Raw genomic sequence first — 19,594 nt, forward strand, 5'->3', positions numbered from 1 at the left:
ACGTAGCGCGTGGAAGGAACACGTTATTCTGACCAGTTCCTTTCCCCTCCATCAGGCGCCAGGCTGGCCAGCGGGAGGTAGTTTAGAGACCAGGATTACTGCATGTTTTTTGTGAGGGTACCTACCCTATAGGGGCCACAGGGAGAACATGCAAACTCCACACATCAAGGCCCTTTCGCCAACCCCCGCCTCGGGTATGGGCACCGATGACGGGTTGGCGGAGGAGAATCGAACCCAGGACCTTCTAGCTGAGGCGACAGCACTACCGACTGTGCCACCGTGCCCCGCGTATCTGCACACTACTGCAAACCCCAGCACTTAATGTTATAATAAAGGCATATTATTATTTTATTTCTTTCTTTCATTTCCAATGCATTTAGTAATACTTATATTAACTATTGGACATACAAAAATAAAATAGAGTTAAATGCAGTGGAGGTTAAAAAAACACATGTGTGTGTGGGATATGTACTGTCAAGCAGCTGCTGATCAACTGGCGCTCTATACTTAAGCTCACCTGATTCACTTCCTCCTCCTGTTGTATTGTCAGTGTTGTCACTGATGTTGTAATGTATGTCTGTTCTTTGTCTGCTCTCACCACCACCATAGGCTAAGGCTGTTCCCCTAAGCCTTTCTGTTTGCCCTGGGGAGAGTACACTACAGTAGACCTGCTCTTAGATGGTTGTGTGCTAATGTACTGAGCGCAGAGCAGAGCCTGAACGCCAAGATCAAATATAATATTCACTCTTGCATTTAGAATGTTATTAGTCTCAATCTATTTGTGAGTTATCTGACTTAAAGGTATATTCAGTGATTTCACTTAATTCAAATATCACTTATTTCTTTGTTTTGTTGTGATAATCCTCCCTACTATAGAGTGTGCTGGCCATATAAGGAGTTCCTCCCTGTCCCCAGTTAACCCCTGGGGGTCAAAACACCTTAGGTTTCGTTTTTGACTCTATCCTGATTGGACGAAAGGCTGGGTCCCACAGCCAAAAATGAAACCTAAGGTTTTTTGAGTGAAATCACTGAATATACCTTTAACTGTAGTCATTAATTAAAACGGGTCGGGTAAACTTTCTTGTTTGGAATTGGAACAGCATAAATCATTACTAAACCAGTATTACTATTCAGATCATGATGTTGACCAGTGGGTCGCATCAAGTGAAGTTACCCATTTATGCTCGAGTCGAAAATGGCAAATCTACAGTGTTGAATGTTCACCTGTTATGACTCTCCCAGAAAGAAACACCTTAGGGATGCCAGGGGTTCATGTGGTTAGATGAATGGATGCTTGAATGAATACATATTGTGTAACATCTACTATCTTGCATTAAGCATATCCAACCTCTACTCTCTGCCCCTAACCCTGAACTTGAGCCTGACGCTAACTAACCCATTTTGACCGGGCACCCATTTTGGTGTTAGCATCATGTTATGCTTTAGCTATTGAAAAATAGCAGATCTACAAGCTCATATCGCGCCACTCGGTGGCGCGATATGAGCTTGTAGGTCTGCTATTAGCTTGAGGTCTGCTATTTTTGAAAAAAATCGAAGAACGACTGACATTTTTAGAATCTGATCTCAGGTCAGAATGGGTTCGTCAGACCAGTGTGTGTCCAGTGGAAACCTCGTATGAATCTGATCTCAGGTCAGAATGGGCTAAAGTAACCATGGTTTACTTTGTATCACACCCCCTCAGAGGCATACAGTACTAACGCAATTAGTGCTGCTCGTATTTATCAGAAAGAAGGGGAAAAAAAGTGCTTGGCAACTGTGCTTAGAGTGACAAGCATGTCATCTGAAACCATCCCTGAACAGTAGTGTCAGGTGACCCCGGGCCCAGCGGGCCTCACCCTGGTCGTAGAGAGAGGCTTTTCTTCACACACAGCTTCACCTTTTTGTTCTAGATGGAGCAATGCTGCAGTTCTCTAGCCAGTCTCCAGGCCGAGATGCCCGACTCCAGCGCCGCCGCCATGACCCCCGCCACGCAGGGGGAGCCCCACGAGCTGCTGGCCCACGCCCAGATGCTGGGGCGGGAGCAGCAGGCCCTGGCCTCCCTGGAGCACCGTCTGGAGCACGTCCTGAGCTTATCCAGTCCTCCGGACGTAGCCAGCCTGGCTCCCGTGGCCGAGAAACTGGAGGAGATCCAAGAGAACTTCAGGAGGTACGGTGTATATATAGACGGATGGACGATGACGTCAGTCACGTGGGAAACACCCGAAAATGTCTTTTTGAGCGACAGGAGCACTGACAAAGAAACACATGTCCTCCACAGCTTGAAGGAGAGGAATGTGCAGGTGATGACGGCAGCGCACAGCGCTGAGACGGAGAGGCAGAGAGTACGGGACGAGATAGGAGAGGTGGAGACGCGCCTGGCGGACATGTTTACCTCCGCGGAGCAGGCGGGTGTGAATCAGTGTCAACAACAGGTAGGATCTTGTGTTCTGTTATGGGTCCAGGCCTCCAGGGACACTCGGGGGGGTCTTTGAGCGGGATCTAGGGGGTCCCCAGATTAATGATTGATAGTTTAATTGTCACCATTATTACTGTACATATATACTACAACTCGAGAACATACACAAAATGGTCATTCTGACCTCTATACCTATAGATTATGAAAGTAAGGTTGGATCAGTGACATGACGTGATATGGGACTAAATCACGTCTAACATTAACAATGTTCTTAGATTGTGCTCCTAGAGATAAAACATTTGATCAAAAGGTCTGTCATCTGTGTTGTTATAAGTAGACAAAGACATCTATTGATGCCATGTCTTTAACCCATTCAGGACGGGAACCCCTTTTGGTGTTTTAAGCATTACCGGTATGTTATACTTTAGCTATTGGGAAAAAAATTGAAAAATCGTGCAAATTTGGCGCAAATCTTTGAATATATATTCTTTCCCCTTATGGGGACTAGGTTGGCGGAGGGTGTGTAGAGCCCAGGATCACATTAGATAATTGACACAGGGGTGAAAAATGGGTTACAAAATCGTGGGATAAAAATTATAAAAGAATATATATATATATTCTTTCAGAGCGAATGTTTGTAACTCAAATCTTTGCTTCTGGGAGGTCTCTGGAACAACATATTTTCAGATGGGGGTCAGCGGGCAAATACAGATAATTCTGGGGGTCCCTGACATAAAAACCACCACTGACAGAAAACTGTTGAATGTTTATGCCTGTCAATTTATGCCTGTCAAGTTTCCAGACTGGTTATTTATTACAATAAGGATATATATATATATATATATATATTATATATACATATATATATATTTTAATGTTTTTTTGTGGCTTTCGCCTTTATTTTATATTTTTGTATAGAGGGACAGACAGTAGGCTGACAGGAAATGGGGAGAGAGATGGGGGCGTGACATGGAGTAAAGGCCGTTTTTAATTGACGTTATATCTGGTGTTGTTCATCTTCATGCAGGCAGTTTGTAGGTCAGCGTTTGTCCGTTGACGCTGCTTGACCGGACAGTGCTCCTGTAATTACATTATGTCATTATTGGTCATAATTGGTCTTTCATGTCCTCCAACAGTCCGGACGGAAAATGTTTTTAAAATGAAGAAGTATTTCACAGCAAATGTGAGAGTTTATTGTATTTAGGCTACACAGTAAAATACCTCAAATCTCTTCGAGGTATTTGCCCTTAAAATAGTTGCGTGTTTCTTGGACCCACTGCACTACTGAAGAAAATATCTCTGGTTTCCTATATTTCTATTTTTGGCAGCCTATACTTTCACTAAAGCCTCCCATTAAAAGCTCTGTGTGAATCAGTCATTCCCCTTTTTTCCAAAATAATATTAACCTCTAAGCCAGGTTTAAGCTCTGTAATTGGAGAATTAGATTATAGAAAGGGTCTTTCGGAGGGTAAACGCTTGAGCCTATTCTCCCCGTCACGTCACGTTATTACATGTTTTGTGCCTCCCACTGTTCCCTCTCTCATGTGTCGGTGGACAGGAGGTCAGGGAGGCTTTGTCTTCAAACAGGGCCGAGCTCCAGCGCATCATGGCCAGCGTGCAGAGCAGGTATGCTCTGGACGTTCCCGCTGACATCAGCCGTCGATTAAAGCAAGTCCAGCAGTCCCTTCAGAGAGCAGAGGAGAAGGTAACACAGAAAGACACAGGCTTTATTCTTCCTATTCCTCTTAAGGCGGCCGTGGCTCAGGAGGTGGAGCAGGTCGTCCAATGATCCCTGGGTCGGCGGTTCGAATCCCAGGCTCCTCCTCCTGTCCACATGTGGAAGTGTCCTTATTGGGCAATAAGACACTGAACCCCACACTGCCTCCAATGAGGCGGTCGGTGTGAGCTTCATGCCACCATTGGTGTGTGAATGTGGGAAGTGAGGACGCTGGCGTCGACTGTTCGCCGCTTCACCTCCCAATGCATGAATGAATGAACCATTTGTAAAGCGCTTTGAGCACTTGGAAAAACGCTATAAAAATGCAATTCATTATAGATGTTGGTCACATGTACATTATTCATGATGTAGGAAATATCACATTGCCAGGCTGTCACTTTAAGTGAACCTCATTTTTTCTAAGCTTTGGCTTAGGCCTTGTTCAGTGAAGTTAAATTGTGTGATTTGACTGTCCACATTTACACTGTGTGTGTCTGTCTGTCTGTCTGTCTGTCTGTCTGTCTGTCTGTCTGTCTGTCTGTCTGTCTGTCTGTCTGTCTGTCTGTCTGTCTGTGTCTGTGTGTGTGTGTGTGTGTGCAGTTCCTGGAAGGCGGCGGTCTGCTATGTAAACTAACGAACAGAGTGGTGGAGGTTCACTCTGGGCTGGAGGGAGTAAAGGCCTTACTAGAGCAGAGGAATCCAACCTTGGCTGAGGCTCAACACATGCTTAAGGTTTGTGTGTGTGTGTGTGTGCGCGTGCGTGTGTGTAGAATAAGCTGAGTTTGCTGCGTGTGTGTATTATGCGGAAGAAGGCTATGTGTGCAGGGAAGTGTTTGTTGTTCTTTGTGCTGCCTGTGCAAACAAGGACCTTTCTATGAGTGGCTGTAATCCTTTCCTTCTAAATGTTAAACCATTTTGACCTGAGATCAGATTCTAAAAATGTCTTCTACATCCTGACAGTTTTCTGAAAAAGCTATGTTTCTATGTCAGTCGTTCTTCGATTTTTCAAAAATAGCAGACCTACAAGCTCCTAGCGCGCCACTCGGAGCTTGTAGATCTGCTATTTTTCAATAGCTAAAGCATAACATAATACTAACACCAAAAGGTGGTTCCAGCCCCAAAATGGGTTAAACATGATGACACTTCACAAAACGGTGTAGATGACGTGAGGAATTGGGTTACCAAAGTGGTAAATAACATTATGCAGTGGAGGTATCATATTATTTTATTATAGCCTTAATAACTTGTTATTCTTATTTGATCTGGTTAACCCGACATCTCTCAGAAGCCACCGATGTACAGAACAGTTCTTCAATGGCACAATGTTGTATACTCCTGTGTGTGTGTGTGTGTGTGTGCATGGCCATCTCTTATACAGTACATACCTTCCGATACATACATACATACTAATTTATTAAATTAAAACAAACGCTTTTATTCCTGTGTCATGTATGTACTGCATGTGCATCCACGCACAGTCGCACATGCATGGGAGGGTGGTGGTGGTGGCGGTGGTGGCGGTGGTGCATGGGTTGCGCCCCTAAACGCGTCGCAGCGCGACGCGTTTAGGGGCGTTTAGGAGCTTGTAGATCAGCTTTTTTTGTCCAAAAGTGCCCTCTTACGGCATTGCCTCTCTAACACTCTCTGCACGTCCCTGGCCAGGGAGGACAGGAGGAGAGGGTGTTGCTAATTTGACAGTATGCCAATTGCTTCACATGGGACTACACCACTGATGACACGCATCACAGATCTCCAACCAGAATCAAAGCATGTAATTGATGCACATGCACATGTCTGGTGGAATCAGTCCATTCGTGCCTTTAGGTTCCACACATACACTTAGTATATTAAAGGGATTGTGACATTAAAAAAAAGGTTTTGGAATTGTTCTTATTTTTTGTAGGTTTTCTAATCTCAATTGCACCCAAAAAACATGAACTTTTAACATTCAGTAGATTCTCTGTGATCTGGGGTTTTCTGGCTCAAACAGGTGCTCTGATTTGCCGGCAGATTGTGATGTAAGATCCTGCAAATCCCATATATGTCAATGGGATTTGCCAGCAGATGTCACTGTTTTCACTGTGTTGCCTGTTTTCATTGTAGCTCAAAAGGCTTCCAAACCCCAAAGAAAACTTCAGACCACAGAAAATCCACTGAATGTTCAAAGTTCAGGTTTTTTGGGTGTAATTGAGGTCATAAAACCTAAAAGAAAAAAGAAAAACAAATGAAAATGAATGTCATAAAACCTTTAACATTAATGCTAACTTCTTAAACACATTAACCCCGGTGCCCCTGTTTTGACTTTTTCAATCGTATTGCAAAAAAAATAATCTACAAGCTCAAGCTTGCTATGCTGTAGGTCGTACAACGAAGTGTTCTTTCAGGCGCTTGTGTATTTGGGGGCGTGGTGCACAGGTATCAGCACTGGGTTTTTAAGATATTTTGTCTGTTCTAGCGCAAAGTTATGGTTAGCGGTAAGTGATTATGGTTCTTAAGTAGTAGTGTAGGGACTTGCATCAACCACCATCTTATGAAAAATGACGACAGATATTAGTTTTTCAAGCTCTTGAGCCAAATCCACCAAAGAAACACCTTCATTTGCACGTCCAACACACTCACTCATGAAGACAAATAACCTTACAACAACGCTGTTTACATTTAGAAAGCTAACAATGTGCAGGTATTTGAGATTGAATAAAAGACAACTAACTGTACAGAAACAAGTGTTTATATAGAATCTTATCATTTTTTGACCAGATTTGACTGAGAGCCTGCCATCAGCTTTTCACCAGAATTTCCCCCCAAAAATGAGTTAATAGCACAGGCAGACTCTTCACATACTAGAGCATGTCTGAAATAAGTGTCAGACATGCCTTTCAAGCCTTTTTTCTCACCTCGCTGCTTTCTCCAAGACATTACTCTATTACATTACTCTACTCTATCTCCAAAACTGGTGGGTCAAACTGAACAACCAATATGTCAATTTGAAGCTATGAATGATTCCCTGCTTTCATATGACGTCCCTCTACAATTCGTCTTCCATTGCAGCGCGTGTGGGACGAGTTGGACACGTGGCACAGTCGTCTCAGTGTCCTGGAGAGCGAGGCTCAGGATCTGGCGGAGGACGAGCCGGAGCGGGCCCACCTGCTCATGGACCGGCTCACAGAACCGCTGCAGCTGTACCAGGACACCGCCAACATGGTGGAGCAGCGCACCGCCTTCCTCAGCAAGGTTAGTACCAGGCCACCGCCAACATGGTGGAGCAGCGCACCGCCTTCCTCAGCAAGGTACACAGGTCCGGGGACCCCCAGGGGTCCTTATCTCAGGGACCCCCAGGGGTCCCTGAGGGAGTTCCAGGGGGTCCCCACCTAAATGATTGTTAGGAATCAAATAATAATAATAATAATAATAAAACTTTATTTGTATAGCACCTTTCATGACATGAAATGCAGCTCAAAGTGCTTTACAGAGCAATGGAGGAGAAAAAAAAAGAAAAGCAAGGCAACGACATTAAAAAACAAGCAGTAATGCAGTACAGTGAGGACATGAATAACAAAATATAAAAGATCAATTAAAAGCAATGTTGTAGAAGTGGGTCTTGAGCTGTGCTTTAAAAATGTCTACAGAGGTTGCCTGACGAAGGTACAGTGGGAGCTTGTTCCATGCCGACGGCCCGTAGAAGCAAAAAGCTGCTTCCCCGTATTTTTTTGTTGCCATTTTTTTTAGGCAAAGCGAGCAGGCCAGCAGTGGAAGACCTTAGGGGGCAGTTTGGGACATATTTAGGCAGGCAGTCATGTAGGTAGGAAGGTGTGAGACCCTTCTTGGGTCTGTACCAAATGGAACCAAACGGACGCGTTTGTACACTCTCAGAGTTAATTTTACATTGATTTTACGATATAAATTGGGGGTCCCAGAGATAGAAAATGCCATTAAATGGGGGTTCGTAACCTAATGCATGTCAAACTGAGGGGTGCTTGAAATTACAATGGTTGAGAATCACTGCTAGAGCCGTAATAAAAAGAGTCTCTTCTGGGCGGTCCCTGGCATATCTTTTCAAATGGGGGTCCGCAGGCTAATGATTGTCGATTCAGGGGTCCTTGACATGAAAAAGTTTGGGAACCACTGCCTTATACATTTGAGGAAATCAGGAAAAAAATGAAAACTGTGCTCCAACATGGTTTCAATGTAGTTTTTTTTGTCACAAGCTCTTGTTAATAATTCTCATTGGTTCAATATTTATAATACCCACAGACACACTTAGACACTTTTGGACTGAGGCTGATTCTGAAAAACTTCAAATATTAATATAGCAGCATCAAATTGTTTACATTTTTGACAACAGTGATATATTGTAATGTTTTGTCTTTTTTATTGTGTTTCAGATCCCCGCCTATCTTCAGGGGTTTGAGGACATGCTTCATAGCGCCATCTGCTGGATAGAAGAAGCCAAGTCCTGGGTCCGGGCTCCATGTACTTACTCATCAGCCAAGAGCCTGCAGAGGCACGCCCACTCTCTACAGGTCAGTGAGAGGCACGCCCACTCTCTACAGGTCAGTCAGAGGCACGCCCACTCTCTACAGGTCAGTCAGAGGCACGCCCACTCTCTACAGGTCAGTCAGAGGCACGCCCACTCTCTACAGGTCAGTCAGAGGCACGCCCACTCTCTACAGGTCAGTGAGAGGCACGCCCACTCTCTACAGGTCAGTGAGGTCACAGAGGCACGCCCACTCCCTGCAGGTCAGTGAGGATACAGGAAACCAGAGCCGTCTAATAGAAGAGTTACGATATAGAGGTGGCAGAAACCGAGCGCTGGAGGGCGGCGCAAATAAGAGCTATTTAAAGCATGTGTGCAACATGACAACTGTTTTAAAGTATTGTACAGTAACAACTAAAGTCTCTGTAATGTTTATGTTGTACCATTACTACAAAACAATCTAAAATAAAGGGATTTAAGATCATTAAAGCTGGGCTGTTGCCTGGGTCCAATGCATTTCTGCCTAATTCCGGTCCAGGACTTGTCCCAGTTGGTTGTCCCCATGCTCAATAGAAGTCTATGTAGGAGAGCCACACATTGGACTGAAACCCCATCAAGTGAACGCAGTTTGCGTAACTGTCTACATCTAAGGCTCTGCAGGAAACAAGCGATGCAAATATGCAGAAACACCTGAAAGCATTTTTAGTATGTTCGCTATCCCTTGATTTATACTTGGGTACACGCTGTGTACAGTATGTTGAGCACAGACAATAGCAGGTCTACAAGAACACAACCGACTAAAAAACTATGCTGAAAAATGTTCGTCGACTACCTTTTTTCACTGACGAAAACTAAATGAAAAGTAAGCCATGATGACAAAAATTAAGACTAAATATACTGTTGATTTTGTCAACAAATAAAAACTAGACTATAATGTTAGGAAGGGACTAGTGGACAAGAGATCCTCATTTTACACTTTGCTGAAAATAGCCGATCTACAAGCTCACAACGTTGTGAGCTATTTTCAGCAAGTGTAAAATCAGCCATTACGACGGCATCAAGGCCCACCAAAATACATTTTAGTCGACTAAATCACCTGTAGATTTAGTCGACTACAATCTTATGATATTTAGTCGACTAAAACATTCTGGGTGACAAAAAATGTGAAAACGACTAAAACTAAAATAGACATTTGCTGCCAAAAACAACAACTGAACACAAGTCAACACGTTGTGCTTCGGGCTATTTTCGGCATGAAACCTTTGCACAACTAAAGTATGAATCGCCCCTTTATGAGTGCCTGCTGCCTGAGCCCGCAATTTTCCATTGACTCAAACTTGTACTGCTGTATGCCCTCAGTTGGTCCTGGAGGACGCGGAGAGGATCCGAGCAGCTCTAGAGGACTTCAGACCTCTGCTGAGGGAGATCTCAGCCGTGTGTGACACCAGCGGTCAGGAGGAGAGGCTGGCCAACGTGGACCACCAGGTGGACGCCATGCAGGACAACATCACCGAGCCTCTGGAGCAGCTTCTGCACGCCGCCGCTGTGAGAAGACTAAGGAGTTTTTATTAAGCATTATTTAGGTTATACTTTTTAGCTATTGAAAAATAGCAGATCTACAAGCCGAGTGCTGTGCTACGAGCTTGTAGGTCTGCTATTATTTTTTTTTAATCGTGAAAATGTGGCACAAATCTTTGAATATATATTCTTTCAGAGCGAACGTTTTTAACTCCAATCTTTGCTTCTGATGGGTTCCTGGAACTACATATTTTCAGATGGGGGTCGGCGGCCAATTACATATAATCGTGGGGGTCCTTGACATGAAAACGACTGACATAGAAACATGGGTTTTTCAGGATTTTTAGAAGACATTTGTAGAATCGTTCCCAGGTCTAAATGGGTTAAAGGTTTTCTGTCCTCTCTAACACAGTGGTTCCCAAACATTTTCATGTCAAGGACCCCCAAAATTATACTCATTAGCCCGCAGACCCCCCGTTTGAAAATATATGCCAAAGACCCCCCATAAGAGAAGATTGTTTCGGCTCTAGCAGTGATTTTCAACCTTTTTCAATTCAAGGACCACGTTTGACCTGAATTAGACTACGGTCCTCCATTTAATGGCATTTCTATCTCTGGGACCACAATTCATACAGTATATCTGTATTGTAAAATCAAATTTAATTTAACTCAGACAGTGTACAAAATGGAACAAAATGGACCCGTTGGTGTCCATTTGGTTCCATTTGTACACTCTGAGTTACAGACCCATAAAGGTTCCATTTGGTTCCATTTGTACACTCTGAGTTACAGACCAATAAAGGTTCCATTTGGTTCCATTTGTACACTCTGAGTTACAGACCAATAAAGGTTCCATTTGGTTCCATTTGTACACTCTCAGAGTTACAGACCCATAAAGGTTCCATTTGGTTCCTAACTATCATTTAGCTGGGGACCTCCTGGAACTCCCTCAAGGACCCCTGGGGGTCCCCGGACCCCACTTTGGGAACCAAGTCTAACAAACCTCCTTAGCAATGACAAGGGTTTCGTTTCAGCAACTCTCTCTCTCTCTAAACCGTTCACTTCATTCAGGAGGTGAATGCCATGGAGACCGAGCTCAAGGCCATGGAGAAGAACGTCTCAAAGATCCAAGACATCTTCTCTTCTATGGACAGCTCTAGCTTGCCACCGGAGGAGCACCTTAGCAATCTGCAGGTGAGAGGCTGTTTTCGGCTGTTTTCAAGTGGTTTTGCAACTGTCTGATCAAATAATGATCCAATTAAAGGAGAATGTCATTACTTTGTGGTGAAGTTCAAGACCTATAGCTAAGCCCCTCCGCAAACTGCTGTGGTCCAATCACAGCTAAGCATAACTTGGGTTAGACAAACCTCTCCACCAATAGTTTTCCTATTATGATAAAACATTGTTTTAAAAAAGAAATGCCACGCACATATTTTCCCACTGCATATGGAAGGCCTTGTTGACGGATTTGGAAGAGATTTTGAAGGAATGGTTCCAAAAATGAACCAGTATATTTAATCCATTTAAATCCATGATATTGGGAGGTCTTAGCTATAGGTGAATTGATTATGACTCTCACCTCCACAAACTGTCCTGTTTGAATACCACCTGAAGACGTCACTACTATCTGTCTCTCCTACACTACACTGTCTGTCTCTCAGCTTTCCTATAATGTCTGCCTCTCTCCTAGACAATTCTTTCCACACTCGACCTTCCTGCTGTCTGTCTCTCCTACACTGCCTCCCTCCCTTCACTCAACACGAGCTTTTCACCCACAGGTGATCCTGGCCAACCTGCAGTCCATGCACAGGACCTTAGAGGAGATGGAGAGGTGCAGGAGAGAGCTGGGCCTCCCCCAGGGAGCAGAGAGCAGTCTGTCTGTGTTCCCCAGAGCCCAGCTGCTGCTGGAGCCCCTCCAGGAGCTGGAGCAGCTGGCCCAGCAACATGCTGCGCTGCTGGAGGTATAGATGTGAAACCATATAGCCTTGTTTTCTTTTTCTTTTTTATATATAATTGTTATCCTACGACTTTGCAGTGTCAATTATCTAAGGCGCTACACTTACTCTGCCAACCTGGGGGGGCAGCGGACTGACCTCATGCTATTTTAATTATCCGTCCGTCGATTGTGTTCCGGCTTTGAGCCAACATACATGTAGTATAGTGGTATCACTATACTACATGTATGTTGTACAAATTTCATACAAATTTCAAGGAAATCCTCATTATAATCGTAGTGTTTTGCCAGTTATTTTGCCGCAGTCAGATCACAGATTAGCAAACGCTGCACTAAATCAGTCAACTGGATGGTTTTCTGCCACAACCTATATGAAGAATTATCCACTCTGCATGATGTGCAGGTCAAATCAGATCTCGGTTTTAGAAAGGTTTTTACTCTGTTCTCTGACGACATCTTTCCTGTCTTTCCTGTTGTTGTTTGATGTGTATGACAGGTGAACGTGAGGCAAGAGAAGGAGACGTTGGAGGAGATGTTGTTCAGTGAGGATGTGACGTCCAACATGTCTGGAGGAGACGCAGACCAGCTGCAGAGACCCCCGCATGGCAGCTCCTCCCAGGTAACGTTGACCCATGGTATACCAAACCAGACCACACAGACCAGCTGCAGAGACCCCCGCATGGCAGCTCCTCCCAGGTAACGTTGACCCATGGTATACCAAACCAGACCACACAGACCAGCTGCAGAGACCCCCGCATGGCAGCTCCTCCCAGGTAACGTTGACCCATGGTATACCAAACCAGCGACAATCAACAGCTTACATGTTTTGTTGCTGTTTGAATCATGACAAGTTCGTGTTTTCACTCAACTACCGGTATGTGACTCCATTTTCTTTTTACTTTAAATCAATGCTGTGCTGTGAGCCTGTGCCATCTAGATTCCTTCTATCCATTCACTCCAAGACATAGAGTACATGGATGCATTTTCTCTGCCTATCAGAGAACAGTGTACTCCTCTTCTTACAGTATATACTAAACAATGTGCTTTCTTTGTAAGCCATGTGAGTGGTGTCTCTCCATTCCAGCTCTTATTGATTGAGCGTGCCTGGTACAGTAGGCTAGTAGTCAGTGTGGGACCCAGAATCCCAAATACAACATCATGAATGTGATGCAAATCCAAACCTTGCACAATTATAGCACCTGCAGTACCAGGCCAACTCAAGACCCTCCTTGCAATTCATGAACAGTCTTGTTATCTGCATTCATTCACAATTATTTTTTTTATTTTCAATTGGCTATACTGTACCACATTACAGTATCTCAGTAACTGACTGCTCATCGACTCATGCTGATGTCATTTTAGATAATTGTTTTAAGTGTTGAATAAAGGTACAATTTTGTTTGAAAAACACAGATACTGTAGGCTTAGCCTACACATTTTATATATAGTCCTATCAAAAAGGATTATCCTTTATTTCAATACTTGAAATAAGTAATTACCTGTTTTTCTCTTCTTGGCTCTTTTTCATTGTTGCTTTCTGCTACATTGTAAAATCCTGGACCCAGAATAAGGGACCATTCAGTTACAAATTGATGAATGAGCACTGGATTTGACTGTGTACTGCTGACTAAACCAGTGTTGAAACGTTGCTAACTATTACTAATGCAGGGTGGTTTTGAGGAAGAGGACGGACAGAAGGATGAAGACATGTCCTCTGAGGACACGCTAACATGCAGTATCCCAGAGGTAAAGAGACTGTCCCCTGAGGACACACTAACATGCAGTATCCCAGAGGTAAAGAGACTGTCCTCTGAGGACACGCTAACATGCAGTATCCCAGAGGTAAAGAGACTGTCCTCTGAGGACACGCTAACATGCAGTATCCCAGAGGTAAAGAGACTGTCCTCTGAGGACACACTAACATGCAGTATCCCAGAGGTAAAGAGACTGTCCCCTGAGGACACGCTAACATGCAGTATCCCAGAGGTAAAGAGACTGTCCTCTGAGGACACACTAACATGCAGTATCCCAGAGGTAAAGAGACTGTCCCCTGAGGACACACTAACATGCAGTATCCCAGAGGTAAAGAGACTGTCCCCTGAGGACACGCTAACATGCAGTATCCCAGAGGTAAAGAGACTGTCCTCTGAGGACACGCTAACATGCAGTATCCCAGAGGTAAAGAGACTGTCCTCTGAGGACACACTAACATGCAGTATCCCAGAGGTAAAGAGACTGTCCTCTGAGGACACGCTAACATGCAGTATCCCAGAGGTAAAGACACTGTCCTCTGAGGACACACTAACATGCAGTATCCCAGAGGTAAAGAGACTGTCCTCTGAGGACACGCTAACATGCAGTATCCCAGAGGTAAAGACACTGTCCTCTGAGGACACACTAACATGCAGTATCCCAGAGGTAAAGACACTGTCCTCTGAGGACACGCTAACATGCAGTATCCCAGAGGTAAAGAGACTGTCCTCTGAGGACACGCTAACATGCAGTATCCCAGAGGTAAAGAGACTGTCCTCTGAGGACACGCTAACATGCAGTATCCCAGAGGTAAAGAGACTGTCCTCTGAGGACACACTAACATGCAGTATCCCAGAGGTAAAGAGACTGTCCTCTGAGGACACACTAACATGCAGTATCCCAGAGGTAAAGAGACTGTCCTCTGAGGACACACTAACATGCAGTATCCCAGAGGTAAAGAGACTGTCCTCTGAGGACACACTAACATGCAGTATCCCAGAGGTAAAGACACTGTCCTCTGAGGACACACTAACATGCAGTATCCCAGAGGTAAAGAGACTGTCCTCTGAGGACACACTAACATGCAGTATCCCAGAGGTAAAGACACTGTCCTCTGAGGACACGCTAACATGCAGTATCCCAGAGGTAAAGAGACTGTCCTCTGAGGACACGCTAACATGCAGTATCCCAGAGGTAAAGACACTGTCCTCTGAGGACACGCTAACATGCAGTATCCCAGAGGTAAAGAGACTGTCCTCTGAGGACACACTAACATGCAGTATCCCAGAGGTAAAGACACTGTCCTCTGAGGACACGCTAACATGCAGTATCCCAGAGGTAAAGAGACTGTCCTCTGAGGACACACTAACATGCAGTATCCCAGAGGTAAAGAGACTGTCCTCTGAGGACACACTAACATGCAGTATCCCAGAGGTAAAGAGACTGTCCTCTGAGGACACGCTAACATGCAGTATCCCAGAGGTAAAGAGACTGTCCTCTGAGGACACGCTAACATGCAGTATCCCAGAGGTAAAGAGACTGTCCTCTGAGGACACACTAACATGCAGTATCCCAGAGGTAAAGAGACTGTCCTCTGAGGACACGCTAACATGCAGTATCCCAGAGGTAAAGAGACTGTCCTCTGAGGACACGCTAACATGCAGTATCCCAGAGGTAAAGAGACTGTCCTCTGAGGACACACTAACATGCAGTATCCCAGAGGTAAAGACACTGTCCTCTGAGGACACGCTAACATGCAGTATCCCAGAGGTAAAGAGACTGTCCCCTGAGGACACGCTAACATGCAGTATCCCAGAGGTAAAGAGACTGTCCCCTGAGGACACGCTAACATGCAGTATCCCAGAGGTAAAGAGACTGTCCCCTGAGGACACACTAACATGCAGTATCCCAGAGGTAAAGAGACTGTCCTCTGAGGACACGCTAACATGCAGTATCCCAGAGGTAAAGAGACTGTCCCCTGAGGACACGCTAACATGCAGTATCCCAGAGGTAAAGAGACTGTCCCCTGAGGACACGCTAACATGCAGTATCCCAGAGGTAAAGAGACTGTCCCCTGAGGACACACTAACATGCAGTATCCCAGAGGTAAAGAGACTGTCCTCTGAGGACACGCTAACATGCAGTATCCCAGAGGTAAAGACACTGTCCTCTGAGGACACACTAACATGCAGTATCCCAGAGGTAAAGAGACTGTCCTCTGAGGACACGCTAACATGCAGTATCCCAGAGGTAAAGACACTGTCCCCTGAGGACACGCTAACATGCAGTATCCCAGAGGTAAAGACTCACTGTCCCCTGAGGACACACTAACATGCAGTATCCCAGAGGTAAAGAGACTGTCCTCTGAGGACACGCTAACATGCAGTATCCCAGAGGTAAAGAGACTGTCCTCTGAGGACACGCTAACATGCAGTATCCCAGAGGTAAAGAGACTGTCCTCTGAGGACACACTAACATGCAGTATCCCAGAGGTAAAGACACTGTCCTCTGAGGACACGCTAACATGCAGTATCCCAGAGGTAAAGAGACTGTCCTCTGAGGACACGCTAACATGCAGTATCCCAGAGGTAAAGAGACTGTCCTCTGAGGACACGCTAACATGCAGTATCCCAGAGGTAAAGAGACTGTCCTCTGAGGACACACTAACATGCAGTATCCCAGAGGTAAAGACACTGTCCTCTGAGGACACACTAACATGCAGTATCCCAGAGGTAAAGACACTGTCCTCTGAGGACACGCTAACATGCAGTATCCCAGAGGTAAAGAGACTGTCCCCTGAGGACACGCTAACATGGAGTATCCCAGAGGTAAAGAGACTGTCCTCTGAGGACACGCTAACATGCAGTATCCCAGAGGTAAAGAGACTGTCCTCTGAGGACACACTAACATGCAGTATCCCAGAGGTAAAGACACTGTCCTCTGAGGACACGCTAACATGCAGTATCCCAGAGGTAAAGAGACTGTCCTCTGAGGACACGCTAACATGCAGTATCCCAGAGGTAAAGAGACTGTCCTCTGAGGACACGCTAACATGCAGTATCCCAGAGGTAAAGAGACTGTCCTCTGAGGACACACTAACATGCAGTATCCCAGAGGTAAAGAGACTGTCCCCTGAGGACACACTAACATGCAGTATCCCAGAGGTAAAGAGACTGTCCTCTGAGGACACACTAACATGCAGTATCCCAGAGGTAAAGAGACTGTCCTCTGAGGACACACTAACATGCAGTATCCCAGAGGTAAAGAGACTGTCCTCTGAGGACACACTAACATGCAGTATCCCAGAGGTAAAGAGACTGTCCTCTGAGGACACGCTAACATGCAGTATCCCAGAGGTAAAGAGACTGTCCTCTGAGGACACGCTAACATGCAGTATCCCAGAGGTAAAGAGACTGTCCTCTGAGGACACACTAACATGCAGTATCCCAGAGGTAAAGAGACTGTCCTCTGAGGACACACTAACATGCAGTATCCCAGAGGTAAAGAGACTGTCCTCTGAGGACACGCTAACATGCAGTATCCCAGAGGTAAAGAGACTGTCCTCTGAGGACACACTAACATGCAGTATCCCAGAGGTAAAGAGACTGTCCTCTGAGGACACACTAACATGCAGTATCCCAGAGGTAAAGAGACTGTCCTCTGAGGACACACTAACATGCAGTATCCCAGAGGTAAAGAGACTGTCCTCTGAGGACACGCTAACATGCAGTATCCCAGAGGTAAAGAGACTGTCCTCTGAGGACACGCTAACATGCAGTATCCCAGAGGTAAAGAGACTGTCCTCTGAGGACACGCTAACATGCAGTATCCCAGAGGTAAAGACACTGTCCTCTGAGGACACGCTAACATGCAGTATCCCAGAGGTAAAGACACTGTCCTCTGAGGACACACTAACATGCAGTATCCCAGAGGTAAAGAGACTGTCCTCTGAGGACACGCTAACATGCAGTATCCCAGAGGTAAAGACACTGTCCTCTGAGGACACACTAACATGCAGTATCCCAGAGGTAAAGAGACTGTCCTCTGAGGACACACTAACATGCAGTATCCCAGAGGTAAAGAGACTGTCCTCTGAGGACACACTAACATGCAGTATCCCAGAGGTAAAGAGACTGTCCTCTGAGGACACGCTAACATGCAGTATCCCAGAGGTAAAGAGACTGTCCTCTGAGGACACACTAACATGCAGTATCCCAGAGGTAAAGAGACTGTCCTCTGAGGACACGCTAACATGCAGTATCCCAGAGGTAAAGAGACTGTCCTCTGAGGACACGCTAACATGCAGTATCCCAGAGGTAAAGACACTGTCCTCTGAGGACACGCTAACATGCAGTATCCCAGAGGTAAAGACACTGTCCTCTGAGGACACACTAACATGCAGTATCCCAGAGGTAAAGAGACTGTCCTCTGAGGACACGCTAACATGCAGTATCCCAGAGGTAAAGACACTGTCCTCTGAGGACACACTAACATGCAGTATCCCAGAGGTAAAGAGACTGTCCTCTGAGGACACGCTAACATGCAGTATCCCAGAGGTAAAGAGACTGTCCTCTGAGGACACGCTAACATGCAGTATCCCAGAGGTAAAGAGACTGTCCTCTGAGGACACACTAACATGCAGTATCCCAGAGGTAAAGAGACTGTCCTCTGAGGACACACTAACATGCAGTATCCCAGAGGTAAAGAGACTGTCCTCTGAGGACACACTAACATGCAGTATCCCAGAGGTAAAGAGACTGTCCTCTGAGGACACACTAACATGCAGTATCCCAGAGGTAAAGAGACTGTCCTCTGAGGACACGCTAACATGCAGTATCCCAGAGGTAAAGAGACTGTCCTCTGAGGACACGCTAACATGCAGTATCCCAGAGGTAAAGAGACTGTCCTCTGAGGACACGCTAACATGCAGTATCCCAGAGGTAAAGACACTGTCCTCTGAGGACACGCTAACATGCAGTATCCCAGAGGTAAAGAGACTGTCCTCTGAGGACACACTAACATGCAGTATCCCAGAGGTAAAGACACTGTCCTCTGAGGACACACTAACATGCAGTATCCCAGAGGTAAAGAGACTGTCCTCTGAGGACACGCTAACATGCAGTATCCCAGAGGTAAAGACACTGTCCTCTGAGGACACGCTAACATGCAGTATCCCAGAGGTAAAGAGACTGTCCTCTGAGGACACGCTAACATGCAGTATCCCAGAGGTAAAGAGACTGTCCTCTGAGGACACGCTAACATGCAGTATCCCAGAGGTAAAGAGACTGTCCTCTGAGGACACACTAACATGCAGTATCCCAGAGGTAAAGAGACTGTCCTCTGAGGACACACTAACATGCAGTATCCAAGAGGTAAAGAGACTGTCCTCTGAGGACACGCTAACATGCAGTATCCCAGAGGTAAAGAGACTGTCCTCTGAGGACACGCTAACATGCAGTATCCCAGAGGTAAAGAGACTGTCCTCTGAGGACACGCTAACATGCAGTATCCCAGAGGTAAAGAGACTGTCCTCTGAGGACACGCTAACATGCAGTATCCCAGAGGTAAAGAGACTGTCCTCTGAGGACACGCTAACATGCAGTATCCCAGAGGTAAAGACACTGTCCCCTGAGGACACGCTAACATGCAGTATCCCAGAGGTAAAGACACTGTCCTCTGAGGACACACTAACATGCAGTATCCCAGAGGTAAAGAGACTGTCCTCTGAGGACACGCTAACATGCAGTATCCCAGAGGTAAAGA

General features: G+C 45.5%; 1 protein-coding gene across 1 annotated transcript in view; it reads left to right on the top strand.

Moving 5' to 3' along the window:
• LOC310876423 (nesprin-2-like) overlaps nucleotides 1–19,594 on the top strand; it is a 203,790-nt gene that overhangs the window by 56,172 nt on the left and 128,024 nt on the right. Inside the window, exons 42-52 of the mRNA XM_083789954.1 lie at nucleotides 1,911–2,167; nucleotides 2,279–2,432; nucleotides 3,975–4,121; nucleotides 4,734–4,865; nucleotides 7,182–7,364; nucleotides 8,516–8,653; nucleotides 9,967–10,152; nucleotides 11,197–11,319; nucleotides 11,904–12,086; nucleotides 12,576–12,698; nucleotides 13,748–13,825. Coding sequence (XP_083646080.1) covers nucleotides 1,911–2,167; nucleotides 2,279–2,432; nucleotides 3,975–4,121; nucleotides 4,734–4,865; nucleotides 7,182–7,364; nucleotides 8,516–8,653; nucleotides 9,967–10,152; nucleotides 11,197–11,319; nucleotides 11,904–12,086; nucleotides 12,576–12,698; nucleotides 13,748–13,825 — 1,704 coding nt within the window. The remainder of the gene's footprint in view (nucleotides 1–1,910; nucleotides 2,168–2,278; nucleotides 2,433–3,974; nucleotides 4,122–4,733; nucleotides 4,866–7,181; nucleotides 7,365–8,515; nucleotides 8,654–9,966; nucleotides 10,153–11,196; nucleotides 11,320–11,903; nucleotides 12,087–12,575; nucleotides 12,699–13,747; nucleotides 13,826–19,594) is intronic.

Source organism: Protomyctophum parallelum (genome assembly GCF_964188405.1).
Source record: "Protomyctophum parallelum genome assembly, chromosome: 19".
Taxonomy (NCBI): Eukaryota; Metazoa; Chordata; class Actinopteri; order Myctophiformes; family Myctophidae; genus Protomyctophum; species Protomyctophum parallelum.